Source organism: Mesoplodon mirus (assembly GCF_964341445.2).
Source record: "Mesoplodon mirus genome assembly, chromosome: 17".
NCBI classification, from domain to species: Eukaryota; Metazoa; Chordata; class Mammalia; order Artiodactyla; family Ziphiidae; genus Mesoplodon; species Mesoplodon mirus.
Genome location: NC_138993.1, coordinates 3,081,274 through 3,104,384, shown reverse-complemented (window position 1 = coordinate 3,104,384; position 23,111 = coordinate 3,081,274). Strand labels below are relative to the sequence as shown.

The following is a 23,111-nucleotide window of genomic DNA, read 5'->3' as shown; positions in this document are numbered from 1 at the left end:
GCTGCAAAGGGAGGGCTCGTGTCTGCGGGCCTTGCAGAGATGACATCAAATGAGGTGCCCGAACTCTCTCCATTCAGCCCGTCGCCTGCTCTGTGACTGGCTTCTCAGCTCCAAAATGGGGGGCATAATGTCCTCCTGACTGATCTGAACATACAACTCTAGGTAGATAGGGAAGCAAGTTGAGGACAGTTTCAGATGTGTAGGTACAAATGTCTAGTTAAAAGATACATAAGCCCCGGGGTGGACACAGTGGTGACGCTTGTCAACCCTGCTGTTCAGTAAATTTGAAAGTTGCTAAGAGAGTAGACCCTAAAAGTTCAAAGGGGAAGAGAAAGTTCTTTTTGCTTCTTTTTTTGTATCTGTATGAGATGACAGGCATTAACCAAAGTTGCTGTGGTGATCATTTCACAATATATGTGAGTCAGATCGTTATGTTGCACACCGTGAACTTAAGCAGTGCTGTGTGTCAATTCTATCTCAGTAACAACACTGGGGGAAAAATAATTTTTATGTAAATGTAAGATATTATCCCTTTGGTCTTAAAAGTAACCAAAAAAGGGAAAAAACTGTATTAGGGCTCCAACTTCTCTCTTTCTAAATGTGTAAATATGTCCTTGTTCTTGCCTTCAGCTTCTCAAAACATGGTAGTTGATCCAGGATCTTATGAGTTCCCTCCTCACTTAAATTCCTAGGACACGTGTTGACAACACACCCCATTCCCGGGACTCTCCCGAGCCGAATATAACGGGCCTGCACAGGTGCTTTTTTATTATGACACATTCATGTTCACTTAAGGGAAATAAGGTAGTGATGTGTAGCTCTGAACAGTGAGATGCTACTATTTTGATTTTATAATAAATAAGGTCTAAAATGTCATTTTCTGGAGTTGGAGCCCACCACTGGTCCCACAGGCTACTCTGCAGTGATATTATGTAAACTAGGAGTTTTTTTTTTATTGGAGTATAGTTGATTTACAATGTGTTAATTTCTGTTGTACAGCAAAGAGAATCAGTTATACATATATATATTTACATTTTTAAAATATTCTTTTCCATTATGGTTTATCACATGATATTGAATATAGTTCCCTGTGCTCCACAGTAGGACCTTGTTGTTTATCCATCCTGTATACAATAGTTTGCATCTGCTCACCCCAAACTCCCAGTCCATCCCTCCCCCAACCCCCTCCCCCTTGGCAACCACAAGTCTGTTCTCTATGTCCATGATTCTGTTTCTGTTTCATAGGTAGGTTCATTTGTGTCATATTTTATATTCCACATATAAGTGATATGGTATTTGTCTTTCTCTTTCTGACTTCACTTAGTATGGTAATCTCTGGGTCCATCCATGTTGCTGCAAATGGCATTATTTCATTCTTTTTTTATGGCTGAGTAGTATGCCATTGTATATAGGTACCACATCTTCTTTATCCATTCATTTGTTGATGGACATTTAGGTTGCTTCCATGTCTTGGCTATTGTGGATAGTGCTGCTATGAACATAGGGGTGCATGTATCTTTCTGAATTATAGTTGTCTGGATACATGCCCAGGAGTGGGATTGCTGCATCATATATGATAAATCTATTTTTAGTTGTCTGAGGAACCTCCATACTGTTCTCCATAGTGGCTGCACCAACTTACATTCCCACCAACAGTGTAGCAGGGTTCCCTTTTCTCCACACCCTCTCCAGCATTTTAAACTAGGAGGTTTTAACTTATGTTCATCCAAGGACTACATCAGTGGAAATCAGGAAGTGGGAATTTTATTATTTTCACTATTTTCTCACTAAAAGATAGCATTTCCTTCTATTATGAATGTAGGCATCAAACCAGAGCAATTTTAGCAACACCTGTGATATAACCACCATGGAAATCACAGATCTTTTTCACATCTTACGACAGTTTTTGCTGATATTCTTAAAATATCTCGTACTGCTCAGTACAGTACTTCAAAGTGTGACAGCTTTTAGACCTCTCTCCGGTCCTCTCAATTCATATTACCTATACTACTATATCAGGATTTTTTTTATATTTTGAAAATTGCGTTTCAAAATAATCAGCTTCATTCATAATACCATCTTGTCCTTTTTTCTGTAAATGTTTAATGTGTATATATTTTTTTCATTGAGGTATAGTTGAGGTACAATAGTACATAAATTTCAGGTATATAACATAATGACTCACAATTTTCAAAGGTTATATTCCACTTATACTTATTATATAATGGCTGTATTCCCTGTGCTGTACAATATATCTTTGCAGCTTATTTATTTTATATATGGTAGTTTATGTCTCTTAATCCCCTCCCCCTATCTTGCCCCTCCCCCCCCACTGGTAACCACTAGTTTGTTCTTTCTGTGGGTCTGTTTCTTTTTTGTTCTATTCACTAGTTTTGTTTTATTTTTGAGATTCCACATAGAAGTGATATCATACAGTATCTGTCTTTCTCTGTCTGACTTACTTCACTTAGTATGATATTCTCTAGGTCTATCCATGTTGCTGCAAATGGCAGAATTTCATTCTTTTTTATGGCTGAATAGTATTCCAGTGTGTGTGTGTGTGTGTGTGTGTGTGTGTGTGTGTGTGTGTATGTATCACGTCTTCTTTATCCCTCTGTCCGTTGATGGAAGAATACACTTTTTATCCTATGCATTTAAGATGAGATTTTGAGAAGCGGTCTGTGGCTTCCCCAGGCACAGCTATCAGAGCTTCTCACAACACCGTCTCCTCTCTGCTCCCTCCAGACACTCGACAGCCAAGGGCTGGAAAACCTACACAGTTCTGTTTTCCTTCTGTAATGGTACACGCCTTGGATGCGGGTGGCCGAGCAGAAAAGGCAGAAATTTTGAAATCAGACAGACTGGGGTATAAAATGGGCCCCTCCCCTTTCTGGCTCTAGTAATGTGTGCAAGTAATTTTATTTACTGTAGCCCTAGTGTCCTGATCAGTAAAACGTGGCCCCTACCTCGTAGGGTGGTTGTGAAGATTAAATACAGAGACGCGCCTGGTGTGGTTCCAGCAGGTCACAGGTGTTCCAGAGTCACAGCTGTCGTTACGTAACCTTGTTCCACAGTCTCTGCCACATGCATTGTCGGGATGCTTTTCCTTCCCCCTCCAGCCTGGTGCCTGTGCTGGGTCCCCTGCGGAACGCAGGCCTCTGACAACCTGTGAAAACCTGACTTCGCTTATTGTATTCATCTGCATCTTCACGGTACCTCTGGCTCATCCAGAGGGAAGTCTCCTTACTTTATTTTATTTTATTTTATTTATTTATTTTGTGGTACGCGGGCCCTCTCACTGTTGTGGCCTCTCCCGTGGCGGAGCACAGGCTCCGGACGCGCAGGCTCAGCGGCCATGGCTCACGGGCCCAGCCGCTCCACGGCATGCGGGATCTTCCCGGACCGGGGCACGAACCCGTGTCCCCTGCATCGGCAGGCGGACTCTCAACCACAGCACCAACAGGGAAGCCCTATTTTATTTTTTAATCTTTACACAGTCTGAATATGCTTGCCTGTAATATTTTCTTCTGAGTTACCTTGCTGTGCTGCTTCCCTGGAGCTACTGTAACAAATTACCATGGGGGCTAAGACGGCTGACATGTATCCTCATTGCTGCGGAGGCCAGATGTCTGTAGTCATGGCTGGGCAGGCAGGGCCCCACCCGTGGAAGCCCAAGAGATGGAGCCCCTGCCTCTTGCAGCCTCGGGGTTCCCTGCGGGCTCCTCGGATCGCTCTGATCTCTGCCTCGGGCTGCACGTCTTTCTCCTTCTTGTCTCTGTGTCCAGATTCCCCTCCTCTTCCAGGGACACCAGCCATTGGATTAGGGCTCATCTACTAGTATGACCTCATCTTAACCCCAGTGCACCTGCAGACTCCGTACCTGCCACTGTGGTCACATTCACAGGTATGGGGGTGAGGACTCCCAGTAGATCTTCAGGGGACACAGTTCAACCCCAGCTCTTGCTGTCGGTCCTAGAGACTCAGCGTTAGACGGGGTTCTGAAGGGACGTGTGTGGGATCAGGGTTTTTCCCCTCAGGTTAACGATTCACTTTCACTGTGGTTTCAAAGTATGTTTTGAAGTGTCTAAGCAGAGGTAACGAGATCTATTTTGGCTTTTACTTTTGTAACGTAAAGGCGGGAATCTTGCATAGAAGAAAAAAATGCAAACCGCCCCCCAACTAGGGAAAGTATTTTAAAACTATGCTGGGAAGCAAGAATTAACGAGGCCACGGACAGACGTTGGTGATGAGCGAGAGTTGGTCCCGGGCGGGTCTGCGCTGGGCTGCTGGGCTGTGAGGAGAACCTGGGCCAGCAGAGCTCCAGCCCAGGCACTTACACCCAATGAGAGTGTGTTTAAAGCAGGAAGAAACTCTCGGAGGGCGGGGATGTGGTCACCTGCTGTTCCTTCACAGCGTCTGGGGCCACTGCCTGTAGCAGAGTCTGGGGTAGGTCCTGGCTCGTTGGGTGCAGAGTGTCCTTTGCTGGGTGTTTGTATTTCCGGGAAGAGTCGCACTCAAGCTGTGTTCCCCGGGACGAACCAAGGGTGTATTTCAGAAGCACATAATGTTTGTAAAAGAAGATTCAGTTTTAGAATTTGCAGGAGAGTTCACATTTGTTTTACTTGAAGGTACCTGTCTTCTGGCAAAGCCTCACTGTTTGAACGTGAGCTTAAATCTGAGGGTTTTTCCCCCATCCCTCTGTTCCTCCCTCTGTGCTTTTGCTTTGAATAAAATGGACATTTCAGTTTTATACATTATGATTCTATTAACTAATTCCTGCACCTCCTGGGGCATCCGGTACCACTCAGAAGGCAGGCTTTCTCCTTTCAGGTCTCGGTGGGGCTGTACGGTACTGATGTGTCACACGAGAATCACAGTTGGTTCTCCTCGTGCTGCCCCGTGGGCACGAGGCTTTACGCAGTCAGTGTGTGATTTCCTGTCCTCTGCACGCCTTCCTTTACCCGCCCCCATCACTTCCTGGAGCCTGTTTGCTCTCAGAAGGATTTGTTACCTGAGCAACTAAGACAACTGCTGGTTCTCCTAAACCCATGTCTCTTTCTCTGTGTCTCTCTCTCTCTCTCTCTTTTTTTTTTGGCATCAATGAGGAAAGCAGGCTGCCGGTTGCATACGTGCAAAACAAACAACAAAAAAACCCCACAAAACCCTACCACCACCAACAAAAACAAGAACTGCACATAGATTTGTGACCAATGTATTGCCTGCAAGTGTGTTGTACTGTGTTTCTAGCACGTTGTTTCCCCACCTTTGTATCACTGGGTGATGATATAAGTGGGTTTATTCTCACTGTGTGCTTCAGTTGTCTGTGCCGTTTGATTTAGTAATTGAGTTAGACCATCCATAATAGCCTGTTTTTTATATGTATGTACTGCAAAAAAAAATATTAACTTTTCCATGATTACTCTCATATTTTCCCACGGTGTCGGGGACACCCTCTTATACATTCTTTTCTGGAGGTGTGTGAATTAAACTGACAGAAGACAGATTTTTATTCATGTGAGTAAGTGGGAGTTCACAGGAAGCTGTGGCTCCAGGAACTGGTCAGCCCTGGGAACTTACAGAACATCCTAGTAGGGGAAAGTGGGTGGGAAAAGACTCTCACGGGAAAGCAAGTGACTTTTAGGAAGATAAGGGGCCTGTAGGTGAACAGCTGGGAGACAGGATAGTTTTGTGCCTCTGTCTGTTTCGGTGAGGGCTTCTCTCAGTGACGAGAGTCAATCTTCCGTGGCTGGAAGAAAGAGAATCCCGTCCCAAGGGAGGGGACTTAGGACCACTGAGTTCTGCTTTCACGCAGAAGAAAATCCTGTTCCTAAGTGCCTTCCACTCAAAATGGTGTTTATGCTACAGTGCTGTATGCTGGACCCTGTCCCTGGTGACTTGAAGTAAAGATAGTGGTCCAAGCTGTAAGAATCGAATCAGCAGGTAGCAAGGGAGTGGTGTTTGCTACAGCCCTCTGTCTCTCGAGCAGAGGTGACTTGGTATACGGGAAGTGTCGTGGCTTAGTGGGGACAGAGGTTACAAGGCCCATCCCTGGTGTCTCTGTTGCCGCTAGCTGGCTGCGTGGCCCTGGGCAAGTCACCTCGCTTCCCCGGGTCTTAGCTTGGAAATACGGGACGTGCCTTTCTGGTCTCAGTTGCCCCTGGCTGGCGAGAGCCCAGAGTCCTTGGGCCAGTGCTCAGGGCGGGGCTGCAGGGGGACGTCCACCCCGCCGGGCGCTCGGCCAGGGTGGCCCGCTCTGCCTGCCCTGCAGTCATAGGACTTGCCTGGTTAGCCCAGCCCTCCCCGGGCTGGGCTCTGTTCTCTTTTCACTTGGTTGTTACAGGATGTCTCGGGATGGAGGAGCGGAGGGCGCGGGGCTCGCGGGACTGTGCCTGCACGCTCTGCTGCCCCCCCCCCCGCTCCCACAGAGCCCGCGGCGGCCTCCCTTGAGCCCAGACTTGGCGGATCCGCTGGGGGAGAGCTCGTCTCCGGGTGGGCTGAGGCCTGGGACGGTTGTTCCCTGGCACAGTGTTTTAAGAGCAGCGATCCACCAGGGCCGAGGCGGGCGGCCCTCTGACTCGCCGTGGTCGCAGCTCATCCTCCCAGGACCCAGGAGGGGACAGGCAGAAGCAGGCCTGCAGACCTGAGGCCCCACGCCTGGGCCTGCAGAGCCGGCTGGGGGCCCAGCGGATCCACACAGAGGTCTGCCCATTTCCACGCTGCGTGGTCTTCTTCCTAGTGCGTTGCCTTGCCTCTGAAAACGTTACTTGAAAACTTAGAAAGTCTTGCCGACTTCAGGGCCGCAGACTCTCCAGCTGTGGGATTGTCTAGTCTGGAATCTGAGACCCTGAAAGGTTAGTGGTGACTAGTCCCAGCGCACACAGCCAGTTAGTTGGCTGATCTCGTCCTTGGAGCCCCTAGTTCAGTGCTCGCCCCAGGAGATTAAGTCTCCAGGTGTGAGGACCGTGCTGAGCAGCCCACACTCGATCCTCTCGAAGCACCTTCTGTCTGTGAACGTAGCTGAGAGAAGGTGCCTCGGGTTGCAAAGTGCAGCCTTAGGGTCGTTTCTCCTACAGGCCTGCGTTACCCTGCCTGTTATGTATATTTGGGGAGACACCCGTCACCGTAGTGCTGATTTTCTTAGTATCTTGTATCCTGGCTCATCGTGGGTCACCAAACATCACTAATGAAATTAGGGTTTTAATCCAGCCTCCGATTAAAGACACGTTTGCTTCTTCTCATCCACGTCTCAGTCACATCTTTCTGGTACGCAAACAATTTGGGGGGCTGGCGAGGGGTCCGGGACGTCTGGCTTGTACCTTTTCTTTACCCTCCTGGAAGTTGCCCTCACCTAACTTGTTCGCATTTGAAAAGGTTGTGACCGAGGGGTCCTGGAGGCGGACCTCCGCACCAGAGGAAGAGAGGCCGGAGGCTCAGAGGGTCCCCAGGAGGAGATGCGGACCCGGGAGGAGGTCACGGCCCCGACCACTCTCTGACTACGGCCAGCCGGTCAGCCTAAGTCTGTCCATCCCTGAAGACTCGATCGCCGTAGACCCCCAGAAAGAGGACACTGAGGACGGTGACCACCAGCCCAGCGGGGCCCCCATCGACCCTGCAGACCAGCGCCCCCCTGCTGGGGGCTGCCCCCGGGGGGCGCCGAGAAGACGCCCCATCTCCGTGATCGGCGGGGTCGGCTTCTATGGAAGCAGCCAGGCGGAGGAGGGGGAGGCCATTCTGCCCCAAGTAAGCCCGGGCGCGCTGCCACCAGAGCCACTCAGCCCTCCAACCGCCTGGCCTCTGTCCTCTGGCTGCAAACTTACCAGGAAACTTAACGCTTTCCTTTCTTCTCTCTGCCTCCAGGATGACATCATCTGCTCACAGCCTTTCTTCCTGGCTTTGAAAACATGCATGAATTAGAACTAACCCACTGACATTTGGATGTCTCTTACTAATCCTCTGTCTTTCTGGGATCTTGAATAATAGGGAAACTGGTTTGCTGTTTGTTCTGAATCGTCTGGGGAAAGTAGCCTTGCATATTTAGTGAGCTTCCTGAAAGAAGAAATCTGGAAAGAGAAAGTGTCGCTTATCCTTAAAATGTAAAGATACGAAAAAAATAAACCAAATTTTTTCTAGAGATGAGAAAATAATTTTTTCTACCATTTTCTTTCTCTTTGCACGTCAGTTGCAGCTTCATAACTGTTTTGACAATAGATTAAAATCTTGCTATTATTCCCTTAGTATACTCTAGTAATTCAACAAGTGTTTATCAGTTACCCAGAGAGCCCTTTGAAGCTACAAAACATTTAAATAAAGGCCCTGTTCTGAAGGAGTTTCTATTATTTGGTGAGACTCATACACCAGCCATGGTCCAGGGTTCACAGAACCATACATGACGAAGTGACAGTTTCATTTTTTTTAAAACTTGCTAGTTGATATCACAGCCCATAAATTCTCTTAAAAGGGCAATTCTCTATTGGTATTGGATTTTATGTTTACATTCTCCCTATAAGCCCAGCACAATGCTTATTTATAGCAGATACCCAAAAACCTCTTGCTTAATTGAACTAAACGGAACTGAATTCTTAAGGTAAAAAACATTATGTTGAAGAACACCTCACACTTTTTGTTGTTCTAAGGTGCTGTGCACGCTAGGAAATAATTCTGGAAGGCGGCTCTGCTCACCAGTGTATCACCAATGCCACACAAGAAAGAATTCTGAACGAAAGCAAACTGTAACCTATTTTAACTTGAAACACAGCCTAGGGGAGATGTAAAGCATTACAGACATTTTTTCATTTCAGAGCGTCCAAAAGAAATGGAGTAAGATAATTTTGTGCACTCTAAGCTCATTTAGGGAACTGGGTAGAAAAATACTGAGAAAACCTACGGAAAGCAGGGACCAACTTGGCCTTGAGTGTAGTTGTAGGGACAGTTCAAGTGGAAGGGCACAAGGGCATACAGATGATTCTAAATTTGTGGAAAACCAACTCTCCTCTTAGACAAGGCTCCACGGCCCTGTTAGTTTAGGTGGATGAGAACTGTGCTCCACAAATGCTGGTCCCTGCCTGCGGGCGGGTGTAGGGCGGAGGCCGGGGGTGGGAGTGGCTGGCGTTGCCTCTGCTTCCCTGGGGGCTGCTGGGCGGAGGGGCGGGCACCACTTCCTCCCCCAGCTTCCCCTGCTCCACGCTGGCCTTTCCTGAGTGTCCCCCGGGGGTGTGTCCTGGCAGGTGGCCAAAACGTGATGCCCTGAGGGGTCGGCACTGGGGTTTCCGGTTAGAGGAAGGTCGTCCTTGAGCTTGTGCCGCCCGGGCTGCGATCGGGGCCTCGAGGTGAGGATGCTGAGCTCCCGGGGCCCCTACTTCCTGCCCCTTCTCACCGCCTCTCCTTTCCTTTGCAGCCGGCTGCCCGGCCGCCCGTGCCCGCGCACCAGGTGCCGCCCTACCGCGCGGTGTCGGCCCGGCTGCGGCCGTGCGCCTTCTCCCAGAGCACCCCCATCGGGCTGGACCGCGTGGGACGCCGGCGGCTCATGAGAGCATCCAACAGTGAGTCTCGCGGGCCTCCCTGGTCCGCTCCCGGAGATGGGGGTGGAGTCCTCCACCGGGCGGCTTCCATTCAACGGAGGAGCCCGGGCCATTGCACCCCGTCCGCCTGCCCTGGGCCAGGGGTGGGGAGGGCTCACTGGGTGTCAGGAGCTGCCCCTGCAGGGGCCGGCTTATCGCCCCCTGTCCAGGGAGGGTGCCCTGTGGGCTCTGAGCCATCACGGCGACCCTGACCTTGAGAAGGTCTGGGGACCGAGTTCCTACCATGGAGGAATGAACTGACCATGAAGGGGCTCCTAGGGAGGATTTGTCTTAACCTGACTTTCAAAGCTCTTTCTGGGTGTTTGAGATTCACCAGGACTGTTTGAGCAGCACGGAAGAGTTTTTTATCTAATAGATTTGTTCATATGCTACCTTAGTCCCTACCCGGTAAATACTTGCTGACCCGAATTCATGGAATGATTCAGGTTCCTGAGAGAGCACGTTGACGTCGGAGCCGCCCGCTGGCTGGACAGTGTGGCCTGGCCGGGCACACGGGGCAGGAATAGGACGGCCGCTTACCGTGGGGCAGACACCGCCCCGTGTGCTCTGCTGGTTGGTTCCTCTGGTCGCGTGAACCCTGTGCTCTGGCGGATGTTGTTGTTTTCCTGCTTTTACAGACCAGAAACCCCAAGTGCAAATAGGTGAACCACCCAGGATGTGGCAGAGAAGGGACTTGAATCTACAGTCAGATAGAATTTTCACTGCAGGCCCATGTTTTTAACCCCTGAACTGTGCGGCTCTAGAGAGACACAGCAGACTGCCGACGACCAGACCCTCGGTGGCCGCGTTTACTGTCTTACCTTTGAAAAGGAGCATCGCGCGGCGAGCGTGAGTGCTGGACGAGGCGCTCGGACGCCTGGGTTCTGGGCGGCGCTGCCGCCCACCGGCCAGTGGGCACGACCTCCACGTGACGGTGGTGACCGGAGCCGAGCCGCGAGAAGGGGCGGGATTTAAAGAGCGTTCTTCGCAGAGACTTGAAGGAGGCCGAGGGCATCGCTCGGCGTCTTTACATTTCAGGGAGAGGGAGTGGGGGGCGGGGACCACAGAGGGTGGAGAAGGGAAAGGGAACAGGTGGGGTGAGGCTCCGCTCATCCTCCCCGTGATGAGGGGATCGAGATGGTGACGACAAGGTCGCTGATGGATTGTGACCCAGAAATGGTGGCAGAGGGTGTCCTGGGAGGGCTGCGCCTGGTGCTGGGCGGTCAGGGCGTCATGAACGGTGAGGGTGAGGGAATGTCTGTCCTCCACATGGTGCCGCCTGGCTTCTACCTCAGGAGGAATCCGGGCTGGACTCTCGTCAGACCAGGTGAAAAGGAAAGAGGAGCCGGGGGGTGCCTGGAGGCCGAGGAAGCTTTCGAGCATCTCTTGCTTTTGTGGTCCTCTCGGCCGAGCAGGTGGGGCCCCTGGGATCGCCCCCCAGACCCCCCCGTCCCGGGGCCCCTGCCCTCCGGCTCCCCCGCCACCTCCTCAGGCCAGGCTTCCGCCCACGCTGGTCAGAGTTCCTCTTCAGTTCTTACTGCTGTTTCCCTGTGAGCTTTCCCCGGCGTCACAGGGAATGGAGTCCCAGTCCCTTAAGCGAGTTTGCGGGCTCTCTGCCGCCTGCCCGCCACGGCCTGCCGCGCTCACACCTCCCCCGGCGCTCCCTCGCCGCCCGGCTCTCCGATCGCTCTGCCCAGATTCCCCTGCCTTCCCTTCACATACGGCCACGTTCATTCCCCTCCAAATTCAAAACCCACTGCCCTGGGGACCCTTGGAGACAAATGCACCGCCATCTTTCTGCACAGCAGTTGCTTCTCTCCAGCCCAGTCATCAGCGTCTGGTGATGCACTTCGAGAAAGTTGTCCAAAAGGAGAGAAAAGGCTGCGAGCACACGATGCCTTCAAAACGTTACTTGTGATGGAAAAAAAGTTGAAACAATGGAAATGTCCACTTTCAGTGGGATAGTCCAGTGTCATATGGGCGACCACTTCAAAACAGTTTACAGCGTCGTTAGGGAAAGCCCGTAACAACGTGGAAAATGACCGATGTAATATTAAAGTGAGAAAAAGGGAAATAATGTTGTATTAGTTTGCTAGGGCTGCCGTCACAAAGTACCACAGACCAGGTGCCTTAAATAGCAGGAATGAATTGTCTCAGTTCTAGAGGCTGGAAGCAGGGTGAAGTCCTTCTGGGGCCCGAGGGGGACCCTCTGCGGGCTCTCTCCTGGCGGCCTTGGGTCCCCTGTACCTCGGCATCTGGATGCATCTCCCTTATCTCTGCCTTCATCTTCACATAGCGTCCTGTTGAATCAGGGCCCACCTTAATGATCGCTTGATCATCTACTGAGACCTATTTCCAAGTAAGACCACTGTCACTGGTACTGGGGGTTAGAATTTTAGCATCCTTTGGCACGGGGGGGACACACTTCAACCCATAACATACCATGATTGCAGCCATATATGACGTGTACACATGTGGTCAAAGGTTTACCAAGAATATGCAAAAATGAAAATAGTGTAGTTAGGTGGGTAGGAGTATAGATGGTTTTTCTTCTAACCCTGTACTCATACAAACAGCTTATTTCTGCACCTTCTGTGTTTTGTTTTGAGTTTAGTGTTCTTTTGTTGAGAAGCAACAAAAACTAACTCTACCTAGTTGGAGCAAAAGAGAATGTCTTGGAAGGGTGTCAGGTGTTCCCAGAATTGATGGGGTGGCTGGGAACCTGTCTAGGAAGTGGACGGGAGCCTGTCTAGGAAGTGGACGGCAGTCGGGGTTGCTCCTGGAAGTCGGGGAGCCACATGCAAGGAACCGAGGAAGGCACAGTCTGTCTTTGCCTCTGAAGTCGCTCAAGAGGCAAAGTCCCAGGATGGGGTTCAACTCCCCAGCTCAGGTGACGTGTCCACCACCTGGGGGCACTGGGACAGAGTGGAGGATGGGGTCCTCCAGGGATGGACCCCTTGTCTTTGGTACAAGGACGCAGGTGCATGGATTCCCTGACCATGATGGAGGGGAGGTTGTTCCCCCAAAGGAAATCCAAGTGGTGTTGGAAGTAGAAATAGATTCTGGACAGACGCCCCATTTGTTCATTCATTCATTCAGTGTCTGTTGAGCACCTGCCATGTGCCAGGTGACAGCCATGAGCACAGCAAAGCCCTTTACCTCACACATGTTCTAGTGCGGGGATGATAAATTAACAAGGAACTGTAACATGGCAGGTGGCACACCGTAAAGAAAGATGAAGCAGGTAGAGGGTATTTGTTTTTAAAAGAACATCGTTTTAACAATGATGCACCTATTCCACGTCTAATTAAAACCCTCTCACTCCTTCCGTGGAGGGAAACAACCCAGAGGCTCACCAGTCACTGCAAACGTCTCCCAAGTCCAGGGCCTCTGAGTACCTCCATCTGTGCTCCAGCCCCACTGCAAAGCCTCGTCAGTGTTTATGCCCAGAAGTAAGTCCAAGCAACACACCCTTCCATAGTGGAAAGAGGTGGAGGAAAGGAAATAGAAAATACATAAATACTGTGTGTACATACACACGTGATACCAGGAAAGGCCGCTTCTCTTCTCTGCCTCTGGTTGTGAGGCACACCTGCTACTTCTGACTCTGCCCGACTTGACCCCATCGTTTGCTCCGGAGCCTCTTCCCCGAGCCCTGTCTGTGCTGGTCTTTGCCAGCTGAGGTGCTCCGAGCCTTCACTCCAAGCTCTCAGCTGGTACTGATTCTACTTGTTTAGTCACCATGGTCTCCTGTATTCCCCTCTCTTAGTCAAAAATCAGTCAATCTACAAAAAAAAAAAAAGTGTTGAGCATCAGCTCTGAGCCAGGCACCACTTTCACCATTCGGAGAAAAGCAGAGAATAAAGCATCACAAAGCGTTTACATTCCAGCATTGAAACAGATTCAGTAAGTGGATAAGTAGGATTAACTCAGGCACTGATGATCGTTCTGGAGAAGGTGAAGCTGGACAAGACGGAGGGCGACCTCGTGTCCCTATGGAGGTGACATTGGAGCCGAGACCTGGAAGATCTGAGAGAGGAGAGGTCCCAGCAGAAGGAGCACCAGATGCCCAAAGCAGGCAGGAACTTGGTGTGCCTGAGGTTCAGCAGGAAGGCCGGTGTGCCTGGAGCTCGGGAGTCAAAGATGGGAGCGGACAGTGCCGCCTGGAGGTCAGAGAGAGGCTGGATAGAAGGGGCGTGGCAGGTCTCGAGAGGGGGTCGGGGTTATTCCGAGTGAAACGGGAAGCTGTTGCCAGCTGGGCTTCAGAGGGGAAGGCTGTCTGGGGAGAGAGGGCAGAGGAAGAGGCTAATTGGAAGGTTATTGCGTTGGTCCAGTTGGGAAATAATGTGGCGGCGACCACAGAGGACACCCATGTGTCCCCTGGGCGCTCCTTTTCCAGAGCACGAGGCAGCTTAAAAGGCGGTCCTTGGCTCCGAGTCAGCGGGGCCGGGGCTGGGGCCTCTGGTGGAAATACTTCTCTCTTGGGGGAAGAAATTCAGTTTTGACAGAGCTGAGTTCCCAGATGGAAATAAAATACTTTGTCAGTGTATTATTAAGTGATCCCAAAGCCCTGTGTCGACCTCTTCATTTCTGGGCTATATGAACATCACCCTCTCTCCGGGGAGATTCCAGCAGGGGTCTGATAGGTAAGGCAGGCAAATCCGAATCTAGAATAAGTGTCTCTTCCAGTAAGGGCAAACCATCTACCCCTCTATTATGGAAAGGGTCCACTGTAATCAACCCCCCACAAGTAGGCGTCTGGGTCCTTCAGGGAACCGTATCATTAACTTTGTTGAGGGGACACCCTGTGGTTTAGCCCAGGCTTGGCATCTGTGGCTGCCACGAGAGCCATTTTATTTTTTTAACCCACTGAGTCAGCATCAAGACGACCAGGAACAAAGATGGACATTTGCCCCGTGGGACATAATGTCACACGGTTGTCAAACAGCCTCGTTTGCAGTGGGACTCCTGTGGGACAGGTGATTTCCCGTGCTTTGAGTGCATTCTGACGTATCCAATCACACCCCTTCCCCAAAGCCGTCCATGAACCCATTTTGTTCTCTCCAGGCTCCCCCAGTGGCTCCTCAGGCAAGCCATTTGCTCTGACCGTGAATCCACACAGGCTAACCCCTCGCTGAGGCCAGAGTATCACTTAGATTTTACTGCTGGGGGGACCTCTGTTTCCGGGGGCACCAGGGAAGTGACAGGAGGGCTCGAAGGAAGAGTTGCAGTAATGGGACCCCCGACCCCAAGGTCACCTGGCTTCTCCATGAGGAGACCCTGAGTCTGGAACCAACTTAGATCTGGGAGTTGAGTGAGGTCCCTCAGTTCCCTGTGGTGGTGGGTCAGGTGCGCCCTCTGCTCACCGGAGTTGGCCATTTCCCGCTACATGAGACACGCAGTACCTTCATGGAGGCCCTCATCAGTTTTGTCCCCCAGGGACTCTGTATAAGTGAAGCGCAGCTGGAGATCAGGTGGCTCACACCATCCCAGTGACCGAGCAGGCCCTGCTGCCTAGGGCAGAAGCCACGCCCACTTTCCCAGGTGGACATCCCACCTCCATGGGGTCCTGGACTCCTTGAAATAGAAGCCTCTCCCGCTGGCTCCCTGGGCCCAGGGAGATTAGCAGCAGGTTGATGATAATGTAGCTGCCACATCCATCATCTGGTTTGGGAGGTAAGCCCAGGGGAGGGTGAGGACCCGACACACCAGCTCCAGCGTTTCTGTCCCCAGACTTCGCACCCCTGCTTCTTCATCTTCCGAGAGCTGGCCTCTCAGCTGCCGTGTGAGTGGGCAGCACTGGGTCCCGGTTCCCATCCCACCAACGTGCTGGAGTGGCTTCCCCGCCTCAGGAGCCCATGTATTGAACGCAAAATCCCTGGTACATGCCGCCCAGATGGACAGATTCGGTTTGATCTGAATTATGTTTAGTAAATGCAGTGTGTGTGAACCTTGTTTGGATTCTGATACCAACCAACCGGCTGTAAAAAGGTCATTTTGAGACAAGGGGGGACATTTTCACATGGAATCAGTGTTCAGAAAAGGAATTATTGTTAATTTTGTTCATAGGGACAATGATAGTGTAGTTATTTTTAAGTCCTTGTTCATTGGGGTACGTACTAATATTTGTTGCACGAAATGATACATGGGAGATTTGCTTTAAAATATCCCCCAAATTGTTGGGAACTAGTTGGGAAAAATTGGTAAAATATTAATCCTTCTGGGTTCATCATATAGTTTCTCTACTTTCATGTTTGTTTGCAATTTCATAGAATAAAAGGTTTTAAAAATAATGAAAAGGGTGTTTCCTCTGCCCTGATCAAGTGTTCTCAAAACCTCCAAATCCCAGAAGTGCCCACAACTAACATTTTTCTCAAAATGTAGAAATGTGAACATTAGCAGTTTAATTTTTCTTAAGAAAGGAAGACCTAATCCTTTTCGGTGAAAGTGACGTCCTCCTTCTCAGAACTTTGCAGCACGGTGCTGGGCTCTTTTCTAGAACCAGTTACTTCTCTCTGGCTTTGTTTAGAGCTCTTGTCTCACCTCCTCCCTGGCCCATATGTCTCTGAGGAGAGCTTACATGGAGCAATCCTTGGTCACGCTTACCCACTGCACGGGTGTGGTGTTGGAGTAAGAACTCAACCGTGAATCACAGTGGTACTCAGAAGTGCTTTTCTCAAGTTCACGGCTGGGAGGGTGCCAGCCTATAAAAGCCCTGTGGCTTTGTTGGCGATTGCGTTTGTGCCCCTTGCTCTTCCTTGGGTCTGAGCAAGTGTGCCTGTGCAGTGCTGACTTTCTCCTAGGGAACTACCTTTGCTGCCTTTTATGACGTTTTCTCTTACATCCAAGGCAGCTTCTTCCATCACAGCCTGATCTTCCCATACTTATTTCCGTTCCTGCCATCTTTCCTCTCATAACTAGTCTACCTGTTCTGATCAGAAGTCAGATTTGATCGCCCTTCAGAATTCTTATTTTCATGTCGACTCATGCTTCTCTTTCTACCCATCCCATGCATCAAGTTCAGATTAGTTTTCTCCTGTGATGTAAACCAAGTGATTGTCTTAACTGTCTCCCAGGAAGAACGACATCCAGTTTCCTTAGCTGGATGCAATCTTAATGGGTCACAAGCAAAGGAATACAGCATGCCACTGAACCAGGAGATTTGCGTATGCCATTTAAAAAATATTTGTTACATTTTCAATAAGGCTTTTACTCAACCAAAAAGTGTTAGAGTATTTTGTAATCATGCCGAACCACAGAGGAAAGAAAACGACAGGATTAGATCCAATGGAAACTTATTATAAAAAATAGAGAAAATGACTTTCTGGGGAGACACAAACATGAGTTGACTTGATGGACTTTTTATGGCTTTTTAAAATATTTCGTCCCACATGCTGTGTGGAGTGGCCAAAAAAATAAAATTAAAAAAAATTCAAAATTACTCAAATGATTACTTGATTTGATTTTTTTTCACATCTTAATTTCTTATGAATATAGTCACTTTGCACGCTAGGAAAGAGAATCATGTTAGACCAGTGTAGCCCTCCAGTGACCTGGGCCAGAACTGCTGGATCCGCAGCAGAATCATGTCAGCATTTAAGCCGTCACCCATGGCGTTGTAAAACACTAACTCATAACCACCTGTGTACATTATATTTTCATTAGGAAACAACCAAAAAATCCAGTCCTTAAGGGCATGATGCACATGAATAATATCTTGTTCTATAAAAGAATAACCCAAATTACACAAGTGGCTGCCTGTGTGTGAAGCACATCCGTCTGGCCAGTGTTGCTGGGGGAGGAGGTATTTTGAAAACCTCTGAGGTTTAAAAATTCCTAGTTCTGCTGTCAGTGAGGAAGCAAGAAAACAGTGCGACAGACCGCACTGCTATTGATCAGGGTCAACCACGAGAATATAAATTTAGAGATAAGGGTGGGGAATTGGATAACTTAGAAATTTCCAAACTAATGTGCTTAATGACGAGAAATCCAGCATGCTGCCTTTTTCCTTTTGCCGAGAACACACCGAGGCCCGTTTTAGAGACGCGTCCAGGTCTGAAAGGGGGTGGCAGGTGTCGCCGCGAGTGGGTGCCTGCTTCCTCCGTCCGTGTCCGTGGAAAGGCCAGGCGGGAGCTCCCGCGGGGGGCCGGTCCGGTCCCACTTAGCCCATCATGAGCCCGGCGACCTCTGTGGGGTGGACCTGTACACTCCCGAGCCCCGCACGGGCGCTGCCTTCCGCCGGGGCCCCAGGGGGAGCGGCCGCACGTGCGCGGCGCTGGAGGACCTGGGGTCCTGCGCGCGGGGCTGCACGCGGGGGGGAGCTGCCGGCGCGCCTCCCGCAACTGCCGCCCGCTGACCCCGCGCAGCCCGCACGCCAGCCTGGCTTTCCTCTGGTGAAGGTTCCCACACAGCTTTCAGGTTGGTTTGTCTACGGGAAAAAGGCGTGTGTCAAGACGGTCCACTGTCTTTAAAGCCCAGTAGTTTCAAAGGGCAACTGAGGTTATCACTCGGGATATCCTTCCCCGCCTGCAGCTTCCAGTCCCTCTGTTTGGTTTTGTGCAGAGATGTATTTTCTCAGCCACGGAGAGATTTCCTTACGTACGTGCTTATTTACTTTCCTGCATTTAGGAACTAGTATTGCTTGTAAAGGCCAGTTTTTCCAACCTCATTATGAAGTTGATTATCTTAATATCATTAGGAAATGATGTAGGACGTGCCATTAGGACATGGTCAAACTGTGGCATTTCAGGACGCGTCCAAGGTGCGCTGAAACCTTTCTGACTTGAGCTTTCAATACGCTCTTGGGTTAGGAGACACCTCATTTGTATTGATCCACTGAACACATATATCTGCTGTTGTGTAACACATATGTATATATCAACATGAGCCCTACGATAAGTGAGGCACTTTGTGGAGGCTGGCTGCTCCCAGGAAGCCAGAGACTGAGCTTATGGAACCTCCCGGCTGGTGTCCAGACCCGGAAAGCCACTGCAACAGCAAAGGAGGTGAGTGTAACCGCAGAGCAGGCAAATCCCGTCTGGGGAGTCCCCAGGCTTTCCCCAGAAAATGACGTCAAAGCTGAGACTTGAAGGCTGAGCTGGAGTTAGATGAAGTGTGTTGTTGGGAGAAGGTGTATTCCAGGCTGGGGGTGATACCGACCAGGGTTCTTGGCCTCCTTAATCAATAGAAATTGATTAGAGGCCAGATGAGAAATTCAGGCAGGGCTCTACTGGGACCCCTGCAGCAGCAGGGGGGATTGAGAACAAGTAACAGTTTCCCTTGCTCCCTCATTCCCCGAGGGGCGGTGGGGGGGGGTGAGCTGGTCCCTTATAGGGGGTGAGGATAGGGGTGTGTCCAGGGGTTGCACTGGAGGGGTGGCTTAGGCAGTTGGCCCACCACTTAGGTGGTGCTCAGGGCAGGGGGCATGCGCTGTGCCTTGCCATTGCTCCAGGCTCTTCAAAAGCGGCAGTTGAGTTTTTTTTAGTCTTTTGTATCTTTTTGTCCATAATTTGTCCCAACTGCGCATGCATGCAGTTATTTTTAGTCTCGTATAGTTTCTTTGTATTTTCTTGCTGGAGGAGAGGTTTGTCCAGGTGCAAGCATTGAAGCGCTGGCAGCAAACGGTCCCAGATGTCAGGGGAACAGCATGTGGGGAGTGTAGGAGCCAGAGGAGAGAAACTTGAGAAACCCAGGTTTAGGTCACCCTGAGAAACTTTCTTAACCCAGCCATGCGCTCATCAGATGGAAGTGTCCTTGGTGTGGACAAGGCCTGAGCCTTGCCCAGGGCTCGCTTGGGGGGCGGCGCCCTCTATGCCACTCTCATGGGTGGAGCTGTGTCCTTCTTGGGAGCCAAGGGCATGGCTCCAAGCTGGCTACGGCAGCTGTGGTCATTACTGTAGTCACGGAACTAGTGCAGCTCCAGAAGCAAATGAAATGTAGATATGAGACTCAAAAGAGATTCATATTTTTGAAAACTAAACACTTTGGAGGGGCTTAATCAAGGTGAATTGCTAAAAAATTATTTTCAGTCAGATAAAAATTGAGAGCTGTAAAACATGGAAAAATCAGGAAATCTGTACTCAGAATGCTTCTGGTCGTTACTTTAGAGCATCCAGAACTGGTGATCATAGTTGACGCATCATGGCTGTGACATGCAGAATTCCTGGCCCATGATCACAGGGGGAGACCTCTGGTCCTCGAAGATAACAGAGGTGAATCAGCTGCACCTTTGTACGTTGAAGTTGAGGTGTTCTGGGCATGATGCGTGTGTCATGTTTTTGACTTGGGCCTTTCAGGCAGCCAGACTACCTGGTGGGAGGGCCTTGCAGCAGCCCCTGAGGCTGTAGCGAGATGGGCTGAGGGGCAGGGTTGAGAGGCGGGTCTAGACGAGGGATCAGACTACCAGAGGTCGGACAGAGCCTGCCCATTCAGGGCCTCCTGTGAAGGGGCTCAGACTTTATCCTGGGGGCAACCAAGAGACGCAGAAGGGTTTTAAGTGGGGTGGGATGGTCAGGTTTGCATTTTCGTGATGTCACTGGCTAGATTGTGGACCTGCCTGGGGACAGAGGAGACAGTGGGCAGAGCCCTGAACTAGAACACGACGGTTCTCCTGGAAAAACGAAGACCTGGAGGTCGAGCAATTGTCCGGATGTTTGGGGGGCAGAGACCCCAGTGCCCCGGTGATGGGGGGCGCATAGGAGAAAAGCACACGAGTGGGGGGCTTGGGTCTGTTCCAGGCATTGAAGTTAGAGGTGCAGGTGGGACAGCTAGGTGGAGATCTTATCCCCTGGCCTTCACCATGAGGGTCTCATGAGGAGGTGGCCCAGGCTAGAGGGGAAACTGGGGCATCAACAGCAAGTGATGGTTGTTCTCAAAGCTGATGTAGGGAGAGGTACCATCCAGGGTGTGTGTGGAGTGAGAAAAGAGGGTCGGCATTTGGGAGCCAGTAAAGAAAGGAATCCACAAAGAAGATAGAAGAGGAGTGGGGCTTCCCTGGTGGCGCAGTGGTTAAGAATCCGCCTGCCAATGCAGGGGACATGGGTTTGAGCCCTGGTCCAGGAAGATCCCACATGCTGCGGAGCAACTAAGCCTGTGCGCCACAACTACTGAGCCCTCGTGCCATAACTGCTATAGCCCACGCACCTAGAGGCCATGCTCCACAACAAAGAGAAGCCGCCGCAAGGAGAAGCCCATGCCCGTGCACCGCAACAAAGGAGCTCCCGCTCACCGCATCTAGAGAAAGCCGTGCACAGCAACAAAGACCCAGTGCAGCCAAAAATCAATCAATCAATCAATCTATAACTCTGTTTTTTTTAAAAAAAAAGAAAGAAAAGGAGTGGCCAGACAGGTGACTGGTGTCCAGATGTCCAGGGATGCTGGGCTCCAGGGAGGTGGCGGTTACAGTGTCACCTGTGCCCAGGGTCAAGTCGGATGCTCTGAACCATACTCATGGCTCCAGCAGCAATTAGGAACTTGTGGGTTTTGAGAAAAGCGGTTTCAGTTGGGTGAGAGGGCAGAGCCGGGATGTGGGAGGGTGTCCGCAGGATTGTGCGGGGAGCCCAGACCTTATGTGTGAGTGGGGGGGTGGATTTTATCTGTTTTGTTTATTGGTGTTGGTTTTCTGATTTGATAGCCGAAAATTTCCCGTAAGTGCTAGGGCTAATTAAAAACCTTTGACAAGTCACTTAATCTAATCGGTAAGGCCCTAGGGCACCAGGAGTCCGTATGGAACAATATTCTGTTTAATTATTATCCAAATATAGGTTAAACTGATGTAAAATGCAAACACTCAGGTTATAGCAAAGAAGAAGGTAACTCGAATGAATGTTTTCTGTTGACTCTCTTGATCCAGAATTTCAGGCCTTATCAAAGATTTTCCAACATATCACCCAGAGACGCCTCTCCACTTTTTGTTAAAAGGAAAGAAGAAAAGAAAAGGAATGGCAGGTGTTGAAGGGTGTGTGTGATGCCTTGAGATTATTTTAACCAAACCTTGTCTGATCTCTTATTGTTTGAATGAGCTCCTTCTGCGTCTGCTTTTCCAAAGTTTTCTTTCAATGATGAATCAGAGAGAAAATATTTAGTCGGATCATCCTTGCTCAGGACCTGTGGAGGGTGATCGTAGCGGAGCTCTCGGGAGGCTGGTTGAAGGGTCGGTGACATCGAGCCCTGATGGTCAGGTGTGCACGTGCGTCGGGTCTGGAGCTCTCCCGTCTCCAGCCCGCTTCACGCTCTCCTGCCAGTGATGGCGGGCGCTGGGTGTATTTATCTGTGAAACAAGATGATTCTGTTCTCTTGTCTTTAGGCGGGTGTCTTCCTGCCTCCTGACACCATCCTGGCTAAAATATCTCCCTGCTGACCACACCGTGAGACCACGTGGACTCCACGGTCAGACCGATTTAGAGCCAGGAAAGGGTTCCATCTGCAGGCGCAGGCCCTGCAGACACAGACACCAGGGCCTTAGACCGCAGGCCTGCATGTCTGAGAGGTGTGTGGGCTTGAGCAGCACTTAGCTGCTATCTCAGCCTTATCAGTGCCCAGAATCAAGAGTTGTTTGTTTTTTTTTTAAAGGAACACAGTGTTCTAGTTCCTGTCTCAGAAAAACATCATAACGTTTCTTTAACGTTTTTCCAGCAAACTTAAAATTCTCATCTTCTAACATTTAAAAGCTTCTCGATTCTAAGACGTGTATTTGTTCCAATCATTCTAAACTACAGAGTTTAAAAAGTTTTCAAAATATCATGTGTCTAATGCCAAGTCTAAGAAATTGGATTTTTTAGAAGGAAAAGAGCAGGGAATTATATTCAGTATCCTATAATAAACCGTAATGGAAAAGAATATGAAAAAGAAAATATTTATATATACATGTACAATTGAATCACTTTGCCGTACACCTGAAACTAACACAACGTTGTAAATCAACTAGACATCAATAAAATAAATTTAAAAAAAAAAAAGGAAAAGAAAGAGCATTAAAAGTCGGGGGAAGGAGAGCAAGAGAACTGAACATGGAGCAAACCATGACCAAGCACCCAGCCTCCGCTCGCGTCACTGGTCTTGCAGACGGAATCTGAGGCTTAAAAACATGCCATGCTTTTTACTCGCTCGCTAATCGAGATCTAAGTCCTAGATGGTGAAGCCAGGGATCCAAGCAGATCAGACAGACCCCAAAGCCCACATTGCTCCATTCCACTTGCTGTCTCCCAGGCACTGTGGTTTTGCAGGAACAGGACACAAAGTTATTTCATTCATGTGCCCAGAAGTTAAACCCACGTGTCAGTTTTTAAGTCCACACCCTAATAATTGCCTTTGATTACAACAAAGAAAAAAGTGAAACTCATCCATTATCTTGTTTTGCTCTTGTTATGTGTGAACCATATCCTAAGGATCCAAAGACAAATAAATACAGAAAAGAAGTGAAATGTGTCCCAGGCCTTGAAGGATGGAAACCCCACATGGTTGTTTACAGAAGACAGGAAAGGCCTCCGTCTTAACGTAGAGGTGGCAGCTTATCGTTTAAAGGACAATTTTGTATCTGTTTCTGAATTAGTCTAA

The 23,111-nt window shown here is 49.8% G+C and overlaps 1 protein-coding gene across 2 annotated transcripts in view; it reads left to right on the top strand.

The window, feature by feature from the left end:
* Positions 1-23,111, top strand: part of SPATA13 (spermatogenesis associated 13) — a 257,109-nt gene that overhangs the window by 201,715 nt on the left and 32,283 nt on the right. For both annotated transcript variants that reach the window (XM_082601939.1, XM_082601940.1), the window contains exons 3-4: positions 7,372-7,740; positions 9,395-9,539. In XM_082601939.1, coding sequence (XP_082458065.1) covers positions 7,372-7,740; positions 9,395-9,539 — 514 coding nt within the window. The remainder of the gene's footprint in view (positions 1-7,371; positions 7,741-9,394; positions 9,540-23,111) is intronic.